Below are 16,182 nucleotides of genomic sequence, written 5' to 3'. Positions count from 1 at the left end.
CCTGTTGACACTGATTTCTGAAAATGGGCACAATTTTAACACACACACGCATACATGTACACACACACAATCACACCAAAACAAACTGCCGTGGTAGTTCATCAAGTTTTTCTGACAATTTTGGCTGTGTATTTTATATTTATTTATTTGTGAGTATATTTAAAAATTGTCCACAAACATTCAGACTTGTGAAGGTCCATGTGAAGCAGAAGTCAGAGCGTTATTATCTGCTTTAATGTAACCTTTTTCAAGTGAAATGAGATGTGGACACGAGGTATAATTAGAAGAGGGATTTACATCAAATCCTTTAGGTTTGATTGGATCACTCAGTGTAGACGTGATCTTAAAACTCTAAAATCTAGCTCTAATCTGGATCTAAAATATAGCTCCATGTACTGCTGTTGGCCTCCACCTGTACATCCCTCACCTGCTTTGTTAGCACAGGAGGAGAGGGATGAGGAACAATGAGGGGGAAAAATGAATATCCAGATTCTTTGAAAAGTTTTTGCCAGATGATATTCAAACGCATTCTTTAATATTGTTCTGCTAGCTCTTACAACGCTCAAACTAATTGTCAAGTGTGGTTTTGTTTGATGGGCAGGGTTGTCACTTTTCTCCAAACAAACGCATTTATGCAGACATTCAAGATGAGTCATTAAAGATATTTCATTTTTAATGGAAACAGAAAGGAGATGGATTTTTATATAAAAATGAGATAATGGAAAGTTAATACAGGCTTTGGATTGTCTACCGCTACAATGAATGTATCTGTATAAATGTATAAATAATTTATTCATGTCTCGGCAAGTTAAATGCTCGGTGAGTGAAATATGGAATCGGTTAATATCTGTGGAAAGGCGGAGGGCATATTTGTCTTTCCTCAGCAATATCCTTTTAAACAGTGCAAACTCTGTCTCTAACTTTAGCTCTCCAGTTTATGTTGCATTTCACGGCACATAAATCTTTATGATTATTTCTCTCTCTCCACAGACGGTGGATAGGCCTAAGGACTGGTACAAAACTATGTTCAAACAGATCCACAAGGTTCACAAAGCCGGTAAGTCTGTGTTGAATCACTCTGAGCTGCAGAAATGTCCCATTATTTGATGTGATTTGATCATCAAACATTATAAGCGGAATTGGTCATGCACGCGTGTGTGTACCTTTGTGCGTCCGTGCATGTCAGTTCTTGTTAAACCAAAAGTGCCGGAGAAGCTCAGAGCCAGAGCTCATTAGATGAGAGTAAGAGAGTCTGGAGAGGAGGAGGAATTGAGAGAAGCCTCTAATAGACACTGAGCCGTCCTGGGAAATCTGCTCTAATTTTGTGGGCTTGATAGAATCACAGAGTCAGTACAAGGCTTGTTTGTTCATAACTGCTCAGGCCTCTTCTTCAACTGCAGCACACACACACACACACACACATACATACATGCACACACTATTTCATAGAAAACTTCTTTGTAATCTTAGAGATTTCCCATGATGAATATTCACATATTCTCAGTGGAATTTTTAAAGAGTTATTTCAGTAACCCTCCTATAAAGAAATAATAATAATAATTAATTATAAAGTGAAGTAAATGTGAACATGTGAAATGTTGCTGTCATCCTTCTTATAACTCAAAAGGTGATATATCAGTGAAACAACTGTTTGACACATGCCGAGCTTGTGGATGAACAGAGGAGGTTGATGCTGCTTAGCGTGGTTTTAATCCTTCTCTCTGCTGTGAAAAATAGTCTCTCATTACTTAGTGACCGACTGTATTCAAGCTGACTGAAGGCGCTGGTCTCCCCGGGGACCAAACTACAAACGTGTGTTTTGTGTGTGTGTCCCAATCGGTCTTTTGTCCCTTTTTTCTACAGATGATGACTATTCTGATACATACAATGCAACATATGCCGTCATAAACAACGGTGAGAGATGTTTTACCTATGACAACAGCTGTGTTTTGATGAGCAGTTTCTTGCCAGTCCATTTGTCCCTTTCCTTTCTGGCTTGCTCTGCCTCATCACTTCTCCTTTCGACGTCTCCTCTGTCCTGTCCTCAACAGACGACCACAGCACGTCGTCCAATGCCACCATGGCCCACCCTGCTCCCCGTACACATACGTACAGGCCGCTCGCCAGAAGCCCCTCTGACAACGGGGGGCATCTGGGTCCTCGGGAGCCTTCACCATCTCCTGTGCCCCCACCCCCTCCACCCATGCCATCGCTCCTCCAGCTGAGGGCCAGAGACAGTGACCGTGAGAAAGACTCACCTGACATGTAAGATTTGCTTTGTCTTATCTCGCTCATTTAGTACGCCCTATTAGATATGAAATACTGGCACTCAAGCAATACAAGTAATCAAAACATAATTTAAATCCTCTTTTAGTGCACATGTTTTCTGATGGATCATTCATTTGTTATAAAAGTTTATGTGTTTTTATTGGACTGTTTATTTGGAGGTTTTTTTAAGCCACCTTAAATTATATAATGTTTCTGTTTTTCTTGCACCAGGAATGAATGGGGACCTCCCAACAGGAAAGTGGACACACGAAAGTACCGCGCAGAACCCAAGAGTATTTTTGAGTATGAGCCTGGGAAGTCCTCTATTTTGGAGCATGAAAGACCAGTGAGTAAATTCTTTAATCTGAATAATAACGAATTCTGAAAATTTCCTGTTAAATACACTGAAGTTGTCATCACATTACTGCCTTGCTGTATGTTTGATTAACCTTTGAAACCTTTCGACAGACAGATTCTTTATTGTCCCTTTCAAGTGAAATTGAAGTGAAGTGATTTCTGTTGCTATTTTTGTAGTTATGCTTGTTGTGATTCAATGAATAGTTGTGCTGTTGCTGCTTCACTTTGGAGCTAAACAGAAGGTCCTTTTGTAAAGAGGCAAACAACTAAATATTAAAGTGAAAGTGAAGTAACACTGCAGAGATGGAGCTACAATATAAAACTCAACCAAGTGGTCAAATTGAGAAAAGCTAATCTCTTCTTACCTTTTAGTCTTTTTAGAAAGACTGTGCTCATATATATTTCCATTTTATGTGCTTTTGCTTGGACTTCTTTCCTTTAGACAGTGTGGGCGTTAAAAAGCGAAGGTTTCTATGCTACATCCTGTAGTGACTGTGCTGACTGTTTGCTCTGTGTGGGGTGAATGACAAAGCAGACAGCAGAGATAATTAGTCTGTTGAGAGAGCGCAAAAAAAAAAAAATAGACATGAGGTATCAGAAATAAGAACATGATAATGGAGAGTGTGTTCAGTAGGAGGAGTCTGTTAGGAAAAGATTAAAAAGAAAAGGTATTTTTCTTTTTGCAGGTGTTCAATGTAATTACAATGGCTACAAAGAGAGAGAGAGAGAGAGAGAGAGAGAGCTCTCCCAGGGCAGTATTGCATGCCTCAGTTCCTGATAAAGCAATAAAAGAACAAGGCTTCAGAGAGTAGAAGTGAACCCACGCAGGCTGTCTGAGAGTGGCAACATGTCCATTTTGGCAATTAAGAGCAAACAAAAAAATATTTTATCTAGCACTCTTGATTCTTCAGTTTGTTTTTTCCTGCGTGCTTCTGCAGTACTTGTGTGATTGGCAGCCTCTGCTCTTGGCTTCAACTTTTTCACAGGGTGACTCATTTGTCTCAGAGCTGAATTCTCTTTTTAGCAAGAGACATGTGACATCTCAACACCTACGAAACGTCTCTTGGCGGTGTTTCATTTGGCATGATAACTCCAGTTCCATGTGGGAAGGGGGTTAGAAAGAGCAGACAGAGTAGTAAACCATCTCAGTTAAAATAACAGTAAGACTATTTGAAAATCAATAACCATCTCGACTGTAGTCCACACTGAAGTGTGCAAATGGAAACAAATACAGAAAGCTGTACATGTTGGAAGTTAAAAAAAAGGAAGATAAACTTGCTATACAGCATTAATCATTGTGTACCTGCCTAATTTTGTTGCTTGTATCCCATTTCACAGTTAATTGCGGGTTCATTTGACATGACAGTGAGTCAGTCTGTGATCTGGGTGCTCTAATCCATCATGTTACACCAACAGGGATAGGCTTATGCCTGTATAAGGCCTTTTTTCTATCACTTTCATGCCAGCTATGAAAGCATGGTGGAGGATATGCCGTATTTTAACATTAAACGACAGCTGACATGGCTCGGTATAAAAGCTACATCTCAGCTGTGAACTCTAAATGAAATATTTGTGAATCCACCTTGAGAAGCGCCTCTATTTTTAGATATGATGGCTGTTGATGGGATAACTTGGGGAAAATGTGGCAGATTTGTGTAATGGTGAGATAATGCATGTTTATTTTTATAGCCCTTCTCAACAACAAGCAGTTGTTTTACATAAAACATTAAAAGGCATTAAGACACAAAGGCAAGGAAGCACAAGGTAACATAACAAGACAAATAAATGTGATTATCAGGAAACATACAGCTATTTTCATAGCTAGAAATCTCAGCTGCTAAGCCAGTTTAATGCTCAGCTCTTGCTGCATAGCTTTTGTCCCCCCCTGATGTTTTTATCTGTTCTCTAAGTAATAAATTAAAGCAAACAGCTACCCAAAAGCATTAAAATATGAACTTTGATCAGGTAGTTGACAGTCAATTCTAAAAGCATTTGACATTTAGCACAAGCTTCAGGTATGGCTCTTTAGTGTAGCACTTACGTCATTTTGCTGGTTGACTGTGATACCATACTGCTCCCACCAACTTCGAAGTGAAACCATCCATGCCGATGACCCCTCACGTCTTTTCCAAACAGCTCAGTATGTACCCCCTTCCTCCTCTGCTTAAATGTAATGAGTTTTTCCTGGTGATTCGTATGCTGTCCACTGAGCCTGCACAGAAGTGTGGATAATGAGGGATAATGAGTTTGGCTGTTAGATACATAGCTTAATGCTCAAAGTAACATGCTGATTTTCATTATCTGTCACCTGTGTTATGGCTTAGAGTAAGGCGGCGGTAATGCGATTCTCTCGTGGGATTTCGCTGCCCTGTTAATTTATGCGTATGAAGGGCTTAGCTGTTGAAATAGTCTGCCTCTTTGGTCTCCAACGGTGACAAGAGTGACTGTACATATTATATTATTTGTTTTGTCTGTCTGTCTAACAAAAGCTTGGGTGCCCTGATGCCTTGGAATCAATATTAAGACAGGCTAACTGGTGAAGCACATTTTTAAAATGGATTTTGTATCACTGCCTTCGTCCCCATCAGTCAGTCAGTTCATATCTTCATCCTGGTTTATCCTGTGCCCATCTCCCTGTGCCATCTTTGCCCATTCCTAACCATGAGGTCGGTGTCTCTCTTTGTGTGTGTGTGACTTCTTTCCACACTTCTTTACACCTTTCTTCTGTCTTTCTTCTGCCTCCTCTCTCTGTCACTGTCATGCTTTCCCAGACCTATGATGACATAGATTTAGAGAACGAGCCTTGGTATAAGTTCTTTTCCGAGCTGGAGTTTGGGCGGCCGGTAAGTCAGGGCCGTAGCTGCTCCCTCAACCACAACCCTCGCATAGGTATACATGCACTTTCTCCACCCCACCCAGGACTTTTTTTTTTTTTATTAATGTCTTCGCCAGTAGACTGGGTGGGGCTAGTTGTTTGGGCATGTGATATTTGTTGGGTGCTGTGATTCCCCTCCCCACCTTTGTGACAGGCAATGTTTTATCTCTACGTTGCTGGGATTTCTGGTGGCTAGCAGGCACTTAAATGTTCACATGCAAACCTTTCGTATTAAAGTCTTTTCATTACTGCATCTTGCACAAAAATAAGCAGGAAAACAGGTCAAAAGGCAGTGTGCGCCAGGGTTTTATGCTGGTAGAACTGCACAGAACAGTCAATCAGTCAATCATAGCATTGATAAATATGCAGTAGATGAGTTTCTTTAATGATGAGTGTTATCCCCTGGTGTCACATAACAATCCAAGTCTGTGCAGATTCTCCATCTCTTGCACATGCTAACGAGTGTCTCAGTTAATCAGCTTTTTAGTGAGTCTTTAGCCAGCATTTGGTCATTTGATCATTTCTGCTAGTATTTTTGTGAATCTTCATGGTTGGCATTATCATCAGGCTAAGTGCTTTAGTGCCCTCTGCTGGATATAGGGGGTAATAACATCGTAGTGGCACAGGGCAGGGATTGCCTCTAGCCGCAGATCTGGGCTCAAATTACCCCAACCTGACTGATTTACTAAGTGTCATGAGGACATGACTCTGTCCATGTCAGCATGACATCAAGCGATGATTTGCGGGGCTTATTCTAAATGTTTGGGTGAAAATGTCACATCTGGAGCTGTCATGGCTTCCCAGAGTCATGTTGGACTTTTTGCAGAGATTTCTGCCTGTAATATTTTTTGAATGTGTCACGTCACTGAATAAGCCCTGTAAATGGTTTCCCCTGCACTGACTGGTCCAGCTGGGACAAAATCTCACAGTATGTTCAGTGTTTGAGTGTTTATTGTGGTGGCACAAGAAGTCACAAGACGTTTTGATCAACTGAGTGAACTTAGTTTAGCTGCACTAGTAAATGAACACTAAATCACAGCATTTGATAGTGCAATTCGTTGCACTCTCAAATAACCACAACACTGCAGCTTGTGCTTCACTTGCCTTTCTGCTTCACAGCTTGCTCTCACACTTTGCATGTGTTTGTGGTACATGGGAATATTTCTGTGGGAGTGTGTGTGTGTGGCATAAATGTTAGCGCTGACAAACCGTAGTTTAAATGTTGCTATTTTGAGATTAGCATAGGCTTAAAGCATCAAACGTGACACTAGAATTTGAATATGATGGAACATGTATCATCTGTAGATCCGTGCGTGTGTTTGTCAGTGTTGGTGTGTGCACATGTGAGCATCATAAATGCATACATGCTAAGCACATGTGCGACGTTTGTTGAACTAGTACATCTCTGGTTACTCAGATTCTCTAACAACTGTCACTCTCTCCACATGTTTCTTGTTTTTGGTTTCTTCCCATGATGTCACCACTGCTTCTCCTCCTTCACCTCATTTTCACCTTCTTCCTATTCCTCCTCCTCCTCCTCCTCCTCCTCCTCCTCCTCCTCCCCCCCTTCCCCATCCCGCTCACTGCTGCTGCTTGGGGCTCAAGCCTCCTAAAAAACGACTGGATTATAATCCAGACATCTCGGCTCGCCAACGCATTGAGGTAATCTCACATTCACGAGTGTTCCAGTATTTATGTTAATCTCACAGTTTCTAGTCACCCATAGGAACCTAAAAATCTCTACTGTTAAGAACAATGTACGACATGATTGCTTAATATGAGTATAATCCAAGACGAGTATGATGTTGCTTTTTGAAGACTGTTGAGCAAACATACAGTTTTGACATGCTGTTCATCTGTATACTTGACACTGTATGAAAATCTGCCTGTATCGTGTACTCCTGACCCGTTTGCTAGCATATTTCCCCTTGCAAAGTTAGTATGAAGATCCATGAGCCCAAAATATAATTTCCAGGAAATCATTTTTATGTTTCCCACATTCATAGAGAGACTTTTACTGTTTAAGTGTCTCGACCATTCTTTACTACTAGGACCCATTCCAGTTGATCCATGCCAGGATTTGCAGGGCAAAATTTGCCCCATGAGCTCAACTCATAACACCTCTTGCCATATCACCTTTGCCGTCATCTTGCAGTGCAACCCAATCAAGAGCAGAAATTTATCTTCTGTTTGCCTTACACCGATAGGCCTTTTCCCAGTCAGGTGTGTGATCTAGGAACCGGCATCCATCGCACCTCAAGATGGGGGAGCTTTTTGAGTGTGGCACAGCAACAACCGCATGCAGGCTGTGCATTGTGAACTGCTCTGCCTCGAGTCTTTGTTCTTGTGGAGCTCACTTTTCTCTTTTGTTGTCTGCCCTATTTCAGACATCCCTGCACATCGCTCCTGCTGACAAGGCTCCAGAGAGACCTACGAGGTAAGCTCTGTTTCTTTTATTTTCCTCTGCATCACCCCCATCCCTCTCCCCCATTCGCTCAGCAGCACCGGTCCTTGCTGCGATTCAGCACGGTATCGAAACTGCTCTTTCTTGCTCTGGCTCTGGTGCAAATAGCCTCTGTGCCTTCTGTTAAGGATCATTTGCAAGGATTATTGTTAGGCTTTGTTTGCTTTTGTCACTGAAGGCAGGGCACTTTGTGTCTCCCTCTTCCTAACTGAGCCAGAATAAATTAACCCAGCAAACCTATTGATTCTGCCCTTTACCTCCTATCCTTCCCGCAGCCCCCCTCTTGCTCCCCTTGTCCTAGTCCCTTTCACTAGTGGCCTGCTTATTCAGTTGCATTTTCCTCGGTGAACCGAAAGGGCAGAAATGGGATGTGATGAATAGGCCGTATAATTCATGTACGTGACATTGAGTGAGTTTGTCCTGAATAGACATTTTTAATGAGAGAAGTTACATCAACTCTGTTGTTACAAGGATAATAGCCTAATTTTTAGAAGGATGAATTTGGATATACTTAAAAACGCATTAATAGTACAAAGGACTATAACATTCTATAGTCCATAAATTATCACAAAACCTTTCATTTTAATGTTAAGATTTAATATGAAAATCCACAAAATTTTAAGAAGAAGAAGAAGAAGAATCTTAAGAAGAAGGGTTAGGGTTAGGGTAGCCCAACATTTGCCCAACATTTGCAATATATGTATATAATCTTTTAAAAATGTTTTCTTTTATATCTAGATAGATAGATAGATACTTTATTGATCCCGAGGGAAATTCAAGATTCATCTTTTATATTTTATATCTTTCACAGAGATATGAAACACTATTCACTTTCTAATTATTTATTCTATTTGGTCTATACTAAGTTTGTAGTACTGATGATACATGATACATACTCACAAGACATTTGTACTACTACAGATTCAGTTTGCCTTCTGTAAACTGCATTTATCTGTGCACAGTTGTATGATGTCTGACTGTGTTGCAGTGCTGCCAGTGACTACAGAAAGAGAAGGAAGTCCGAGCCATCAAGTTCCCAAGTCAATGCTCAGTCTCAGGGCAGAGCGGCAACTTCCCCTAAACCAGTGGATGCCTACCGACCCAGCAGCAGCCTGAAGAAACCTGTGATTCGCTCCTCACCGTCCTCACCCTCCAGAGCCAAAGGTACACACACATACACATGAATATTTCTTTCACTTGGCATTTTTTTCTCTTCGTATTTATCTTTTCCTGGAACTGTCATTTATGTGCACTGTACTTATCACATTGCCAGGTAAACAAAGATTTGTTGTGCTTTTGTCAGTATGATGTCTGTCTGATGTGGTCGTGAGTTTTCTTGATTGGTATTGGTGGAAGTCTGAAGAAAAAGCATCAAATCATCTTTTTTTTCCCTCTCTCTTTTTCTGCTAATTTTCTTCCTCTCCCCAGCTCTTCCACTTTTTTGCTGGGTATTACTGCTTAACGTGCTTTCCTCCTTCTTCTCTTTCACCACGCTGCTCTCTATTGGACATCTGAAAGGTGGGGACGCATGCAACATGTATTCAAACAGTTTGACCTCCCCAGGTCCCGATCAAGACCCCCGTCTGCCCCCTGTCCCCTCTGACCCTGTCCATTTCAATGAGGAGGTCAGCCAGGAAGGCAGCTCCTCCTCCAAGCAGTCTGTCTGTTGTACGAACAGTTGGCAGTCAAAACGTGAGGATCCTGAGACATGGAGCAGTGCAGAGGAGGTACCACCCTCCCCTGGCAAGCTCAAATCACGCAGCTGTGATGACTTGCTTAATGATGGCCATTCTGGCTCAGGCGGGAACAATGCCACGCGCTCCGAAAGTGCAGGGTCACTGCTTTGTGATGGGAATCCTTCGGGTTCCACTGGATCCACCTCCACTCGTTCATTGCCTCGCCTCCACCGGCGACGAGCGCACGATTCACCAGGCTTTCTCCAGCTCTATCGTAAGATGCACCAGATTGACCGAGCACAGCTCATCCCATCTGAAGTCATCCGCTCGGTCCGTACTCGCATCTTGGAGTTAGAGCGACAACCTCATCTGCATCGGCATCGCCACTCTCCTTGGACACCGTCCTGGGGCGTGGAAGTGCCACGTGATATGGTGCCAAACCGCATTTCTGAATATGAGCGCCTTATTAAGAAGTCCAAATCCATGCCCAACTTGGATGACAATGAGATGCCTTCAGGCACTACCACGCCTGGTGGCTCATCATCTCGAGCCAGCAGTGGCGGTGGTGGCACACCCAGTTTTCCAAAACGCCGTTTTTCCATAGAATCTTTACTTGAGGAAGATAACAACGGCAACAGTCGAACAGTACCTCACACAATAGTTCACTTACATCGACCTCGTAGCCCACCTGAAGGCCAGCCTAGGGCTGGACCGGAGCCAGTCCGTGGGCGGTCCTTTCCTGCTCCTCCTGCTCTCCAAGGCTCTCAAGCCAACCCAGACTACTCCGACAGCGAACAAGATGCTGTTGCGTCAGACCTTAGTGACTTCATCCAGGTGGAGGGCTCCTCATTTTGTAGTGAGAGTGACTTTGACCATTGCTCACTAACCTCGACTGAGAGCTTGTATGGCTCATCCACCATTCACCACCATCACCACCTTCGTCATCACCACCACCATCACCCCCACCACCACCCTGGTCACCAAAGTCTAGGCCAGAGCCAGGGCTACCAACACCGCCACCTCATTAGCACCTGCAAAGGTCGCTGCCCAGCCTCTTATACCCGTTTTACAACAATGCTTCGCCACGAGAGAGAACGTGCGCGCCAGGAGCACCAGAGACCTTCACAGCAGAACCGCAGTAGCCATTCCCAAGTCCACAGCTCACAGTCCCAGCAAGCAATGTCCAAGCTGGCCTTTTTGGTCAGCCCAGTGCCTTTCCGCAGGAAAAAGGGCTCACCACCTACCTCTAGAAGAAGCAGTGGTGGCGGAGATCGAGGTAGCAGACCCAAGTCCAAACAGGCCATTTATGAAGCACTAGATGCGGCCTTGAGGGACATATATGAGCACATTCAAGCAGAGAGAGGCCACAGAGGATCTAGGCCACCTGATGATAGCATCCTGAGGAGAATACTGGCTGAACTGCTCCCCAATGTGCCTGAACGAAGCTCCTCATTGCGGGGAAGGAGGGGATGTTGGCACGGGGGTCACTCCTCTGCATCTTTATACCCAGATGGAAGCCCCACTGGGTATGCCTCATACAGAGGAGATCCCTCCACACCAAGGTTACAGTCACCACGGCTACAGTCACCAATCAGTGCCTGTTACGGACGCCACTCAGACACCTCAAACAATAATGAATATGGAGAAGAGCAGGGCAATGGAAATGGTCTCTGTTATTCAGGTGGAGATTAAACACACATCACCCCTCACATGTGCACTTTGTCTTGCCTACACATAGTTGTCACCTACATAAACACACACATATGTGCATACAAACTTCCACTATGCATCTACATACTTTTACTTTAGTGTTTCTTTCAGTTTTGCCTGGGCTCTTTGCACTGTTTCCCCCATTGGTCAGCCGTTACATCCTTTACTGTTCTTTTTAACATATATATCTGACATTCAGCAGGACCTGTTTACTGTAAGTTCTCAAGTAAAAGCTGGTGTTTAAGTAATCGCCATTTCTTCATTCTGTTTTAACTTAATGCCCTTTGAGCCACTGGAATGCTTTTAATTTGAAACATTTCAGAAAATGATGACTTTGTTTGATGGTAGCTTAATGCAGAATGACCAATGGCGTAGTAAGGACAATTTGAGTTAAATAGTAAGGGAGAAAAACATGTCTTTCAGAAAGAGAAAATCAGACATACAAAGTGGTATGTAAGATAACTTTGTTGTTACACTGATAGAATTGGCAAATTAAAACTGTTTAGAAAACAGGGACAGTACTAAAATGTGATAAAATATACTAATAAAACAGGCATCTCAAATGAATTTATTTGATTTGTCTGCAACAAAAAAAAAATATTTGAGAATTTACAATGTATTACTCTGGTTGGAGTAAATAAATGTGAAAATTCCTCTGTTTTTAATTTGACTTTTGCTTTGGTTGTATTAGGTGTCATTTTATTATCCCACTGTCATCTTTTCCCTCAAGCCATGTGCTTGGTTGTTCATGTTTGTAAATGGTTTTATCATATTTTCCTTGAGTTTTTTTTGTTCGTTGGTTTTTATAGGATTGCATGTGTCATATTGTGAAAATCACATCCACCTTGTTTTTCCCTATGGAATGGAAATAAAACACACTTATTTTTTGACTCTGAGCTTTCATTCCCTCATTTACCTGTTGGAATGGCGCCATCACAGCACCTTTCAGTACTTTCTCAAATCACTTTTATGGATTCTGCGCATGCAAAGTAGCTCCGATGACCTTCTTCATGTGTCTCTACCAATCACAGACCAGGATGTCTCCAGGTGTTATTCCACCATGGATGGACGCCACACACCCCAGAGTAGAAGACCTACTCCTGACAAAGAGGTACATAGTTGAAACTCATATGTAGCTCAAACTGTCCATCACTTTTTCTTTAAAATAATTGAGAGATAACACTGTAAGCTTTTACCTTACATGACTGGTTGGCACTAAAAAAATATTTCAGATTAAGCCACCACAGACTTTAGCTTCACACTACCACAGCACAGTTAAATTTTAAAAAGCTGTATTTTATGTTTTGCCTGGTAATGCTTGCTGGCTTTCTTTTTTCGCTCTCATCTCCTAGGTCTCCCATAAACAGATGACACAACTTATTCTGTTCTCTCTCCTCCATCAGAAACAGCCTGCGAGAGCCATTTATGATTTTAAGGCACAAACAGCGAAGTGAGTACAGTAAATGCAGAGTGCACGCTGCAGGAAACCCAAGCTTTGAAGCATGATTCTCTAACTGCATATCAACATACTTTGACTCATTGCATTCGATTTTATGATTTCAGGGTCTTAATCACTTCTTACATAAAATTTCTTTCGCTTTCCGAGATATCTTCATGGTCTCATCTTACCACCGCACCTGTATGGCTTTAACCTATTTATTTTATGCAGTCTTTATACATTTAAGCATGAATAAAGCTGTTTTCATTTGAGCCTGCGTCAGTGGCTGACATTCTGTAGCTCATGCTGTTTACGTGAAATGCGCTGCGCTGGCTGAAGTGGTCAGTTCATGTCTTCCTCATAGCTGTGTGTTGGCACTTCGATGACATGAATGTGTTGCAGGGAGCTGTCATTTAAGAAGGGTGATGCAGTGAACATCATCCGACAGATAGACAACAACTGGTATGAAGGAGAGCACCGTGGACGGATTGGGATATTCCCCATGTCATATGTAGAGGTAAGCGCACAGCTGACAAACTGTAGGTGTGCACCATTTTCTGTCCGATATATATGATTTGTCTCACTGATTTCTCTTCCTCTTGAACACACACACCAATGCACACACATAAACAGAGGATGCCATCCTCAGAGAAGCAGCAGCCGATTCGTCCACCTCCACCAGCGCATGTCAGAGAGATTGGAGAAGCAGTAGCTCGCTACAACTTCAATGCTGATACAAACGTGGAGCTGTCTCTCAGAAAGGTAGTGTATTGTATAGCAATGTAACAAGTGGAGAATGGTTTATAGTTATGCTTTGGAACCTTGCATTTCTTGAGGAACTATTCTATTTTGAGTGAAGTTATTGCATAAACTCAAAAGATACAACATTTTCTCAAACAGATGTGCAAAAATCATCTGTATTTGGTTGTATGACAGCCACCAGCCCCAACTGTAGTATCGAAAAGTACTAGGACAAGTAGTGTGAGGGGTAGAACTGTGGAGTTCTGTGCTGTTTGTAGTTAAAACGTTTATATTTTGAATGTATTTCATTTGTCTGCAGGGTGAGAGAGTAATTGTGATAAGGCAGGTGGACCAGAACTGGTATGAGGGGAAAATCCCAGACACAACCAAACAGGGCATCTTTCCTGTGTCATATGTTGATATCGTCAAGCGCTCACCTTCCAAGGTTTCCACCCACCACATAGACCCACATGGTTACCCTGGCAACAGGACTCCGAGTTCTACACCCATTAAGGTAGGGGAATCCCTGCGCACACACGCGCACACACACATTGTGACAGCAACTTGTTTTAAATTTAAAAAACAAAGCACTTTGACATGCTTTATAAATGAATTGATTATTTGTTCAATAGTTTGAATGATTTATGTTTGTGTACAGTAATGTTAACCAACCTCATGCATGCCAACACATTTTTTACATCCTCATAAAGTAATGCGTTGTAATTGTGTGTGAAAACCTGTATAGAAGTAAATACATCATCTGCGTAAGAGAGTAAATACAGCTTTTGAACTCTTTAGCGCTGAAATGACAGACGACACACAAGACGCTGCACTCCCTGTTTGAATTTCATAAATTACACCATTTCTTCTCTTTTCTCACTTTACTTTCATGGAGCCTTCCTACCATCAACCCCCTTCCTCCACTCCTCATGACCTCCCTTCCCCTCACCCCCCGTTGAGAAGGTTTGATCTGCAAGCTGTCACCAACGAGTGGCTCTCCCTCACAATGGACACATCAGCATCCACTCCACCTCACTCCCTCACAACCACCCCCGTACCACCAACTCCACCCCCTCTCCCCACTGACCTTGCACCTTTCCTGAAAGCCCAGGGCCCCAAGGCATCCTCACCTGTGCCATCACAAAGAGGCTTCAGCGTGCCTCCCCAAATATTTTCCAGAACTCCTTCATGTAGAGAAGAGAGACACCGTTTAGGTCGCGACCCAGCTGCCATGCCTTTCTCCCAGCCTCCTCCTCCCCTTCCTCATTCCTCATTAAGTTCTCCACTGCAGTACAATGCTGGCAAAGGAATAGCCCAAACATTTCATATTTCTAAGCCAGAAGTATTGTCTTGCACAGCGCCAGAGCCAGTAAAATCACCCACAGAAGTTCCTTTACGGCACAAGTTAAATGTGCAAGTAAGCAAAAGAAGCAAAAGCCCTGACATTGAGCTGCAAGTAAGAGACCCTTATGACGAACTGTTGTTCATGATTCTGGATGGTTGTACCAGTTCAGGTGAAGCTGACTTTTCAAGATTGTCTCCGGTAGATTCCCCATCAGCTACGTTAATCAGTGAATCTCAGAATAGGTTTAAGCCAAAACCAGAAATATCCCATCAGCCAGCAATGAAACGCGCAGAAGTCGCTCCAGCCAGCGACTTGACAGGCAGTGTTCGGTCAGAGGTACAGATTCACAGGCCTGTGATGATGGAGCCACTTTCCATCTTTTGGGGAGGGCAGTCTGAAGCAAAGGATGAACAACCAGTCGAGTCTCAGAGACCCCCATCGGTGAAAAGAAGCGGATATACTGAGTTGTTCATTGAAGAAGAGGAAGAAACTAGAGAGGACAAAGAGGAGGACATTAACGGTTATAATGAGAGACTCAGTCCACAGGTAGAGCATAGTGTGAGCTGCATTTGTTGCGTTTGCAAATACTACAGGGTCCTGGATGGGAGATGGAGGGAAATATTTTAAATGTTTGAAACAATAGACCTGCTTTTGCATTTTCTTATACAAGTTCAACACAAAGAAGAAGGAGAAGAAATAAAATGCAGTGTAACTAAACACCTGATAAAAATGTTATATAATTGTTTTATATCCTCAAACACAGCATATGACAGTAGCAGGAGGAAGCAACATAACTCCTCAGTAAAAGACTAGGGAGAAGAGATTGTGGATAAAAAGTCTATTTTAAATCACAAGTTTTTAAAGTAGTTAAGTACCATAATTTGATGTTTTATCATCATCATACCCAAGAATTTAAAGTGTCAGTTACTAACTGGAGCAAAGATAAAAATTTAACATTTAGCATAATTTGTCACTAGAGATTAATAGACTAACACATATGAAATGACCAGCCCAGTCACCAGAATAAAATGTGGGCACCGTACATTTAGTTTCAACATTTCTACAATACATGTCATATCATGTTCAGATTACATGTATATGAGCTGACTTTCTCATCGCCATTCAAGACCACTTGAAACCAAACAGCAAACTTGTCGCTGTTGCTAATGGTGGCGCACAAGCAGAATAATCATCCTTGTAAAATATTTTCCTCCTCGTCCCTTCCCGGACAGAATTTCATGAAAAGATTCACTTCTTCAGCACTTACGATTTGTGATTCAGCTTCATCAATGATGTGTGTCATTACTT

At 42.4% G+C, this 16,182-nt stretch overlaps 2 protein-coding genes across 12 annotated transcripts in view; both read left to right on the top strand.

Annotated features, from left to right (window-relative positions):
* LOC124074964 (sorbin and SH3 domain-containing protein 2-like) overlaps positions 1 to 16,182 on the top strand; it is a 45,659-nt gene that overhangs the window by 24,646 nt on the left and 4,831 nt on the right. For 6 of the 11 annotated variants that reach the window (XM_046418362.1, XM_046418328.1, XM_046418378.1 and 3 more), the window contains 14 exons: positions 991 to 1,057; positions 1,864 to 1,914; positions 2,052 to 2,265; positions 2,500 to 2,614; positions 5,397 to 5,468; positions 7,106 to 7,162; positions 7,888 to 7,937; positions 8,953 to 9,128; positions 12,382 to 12,461; positions 12,703 to 12,800; positions 13,191 to 13,305; positions 13,422 to 13,550; positions 13,849 to 14,043; positions 14,425 to 15,420. In XM_046418362.1, the coding sequence (XP_046274318.1) occupies positions 991 to 1,057; positions 1,864 to 1,914; positions 2,052 to 2,265; positions 2,500 to 2,614; positions 5,397 to 5,468; positions 7,106 to 7,162; positions 7,888 to 7,937; positions 8,953 to 9,128; positions 12,382 to 12,461; positions 12,703 to 12,800; positions 13,191 to 13,305; positions 13,422 to 13,550; positions 13,849 to 14,043; positions 14,425 to 15,420 (2,415 nt within the window). The remainder of the gene's footprint in view (positions 1 to 990; positions 1,058 to 1,863; positions 1,915 to 2,051; positions 2,266 to 2,499; positions 2,615 to 5,396; positions 5,469 to 7,105; positions 7,163 to 7,887; positions 7,938 to 8,952; positions 9,129 to 12,381; positions 12,462 to 12,702; positions 12,801 to 13,190; positions 13,306 to 13,421; positions 13,551 to 13,848; positions 14,044 to 14,424; positions 15,421 to 16,182) is intronic. The other 5 variants (XM_046418339.1, XM_046418355.1, XM_046418346.1 and 2 more) reach the window with 5 other exon arrangements.
* Positions 9,254 to 12,375, top strand: LOC124075017 (sorbin and SH3 domain-containing protein 2-like). The gene has a single exon (XM_046418415.1). The coding sequence runs from the start codon at positions 9,500 to 9,502 to the stop codon at positions 11,330 to 11,332; it is 1,833 nt and encodes a 610-aa protein (XP_046274371.1). The 5' UTR covers positions 9,254 to 9,499; the 3' UTR covers positions 11,333 to 12,375.

The sequence above is a fragment of the Scatophagus argus genome, chromosome 2 (assembly GCF_020382885.2).
Source record: "Scatophagus argus isolate fScaArg1 chromosome 2, fScaArg1.pri, whole genome shotgun sequence".
In the NCBI taxonomy this organism is placed as follows: Eukaryota; Metazoa; Chordata; class Actinopteri; family Scatophagidae; genus Scatophagus; species Scatophagus argus.
The sequence above is the reverse complement of the archived record's forward strand: the minus strand, read 5'-3'. Positions and strand labels throughout refer to the sequence as shown.

Coding starts and splice junctions, on each gene's coding strand:
- LOC124075017 (XM_046418415.1), top strand. CDS start 9,500: ATGTATTCAAACAGTTTGACCTCCCCAGGTCCCGATCAAGACCCCCGT.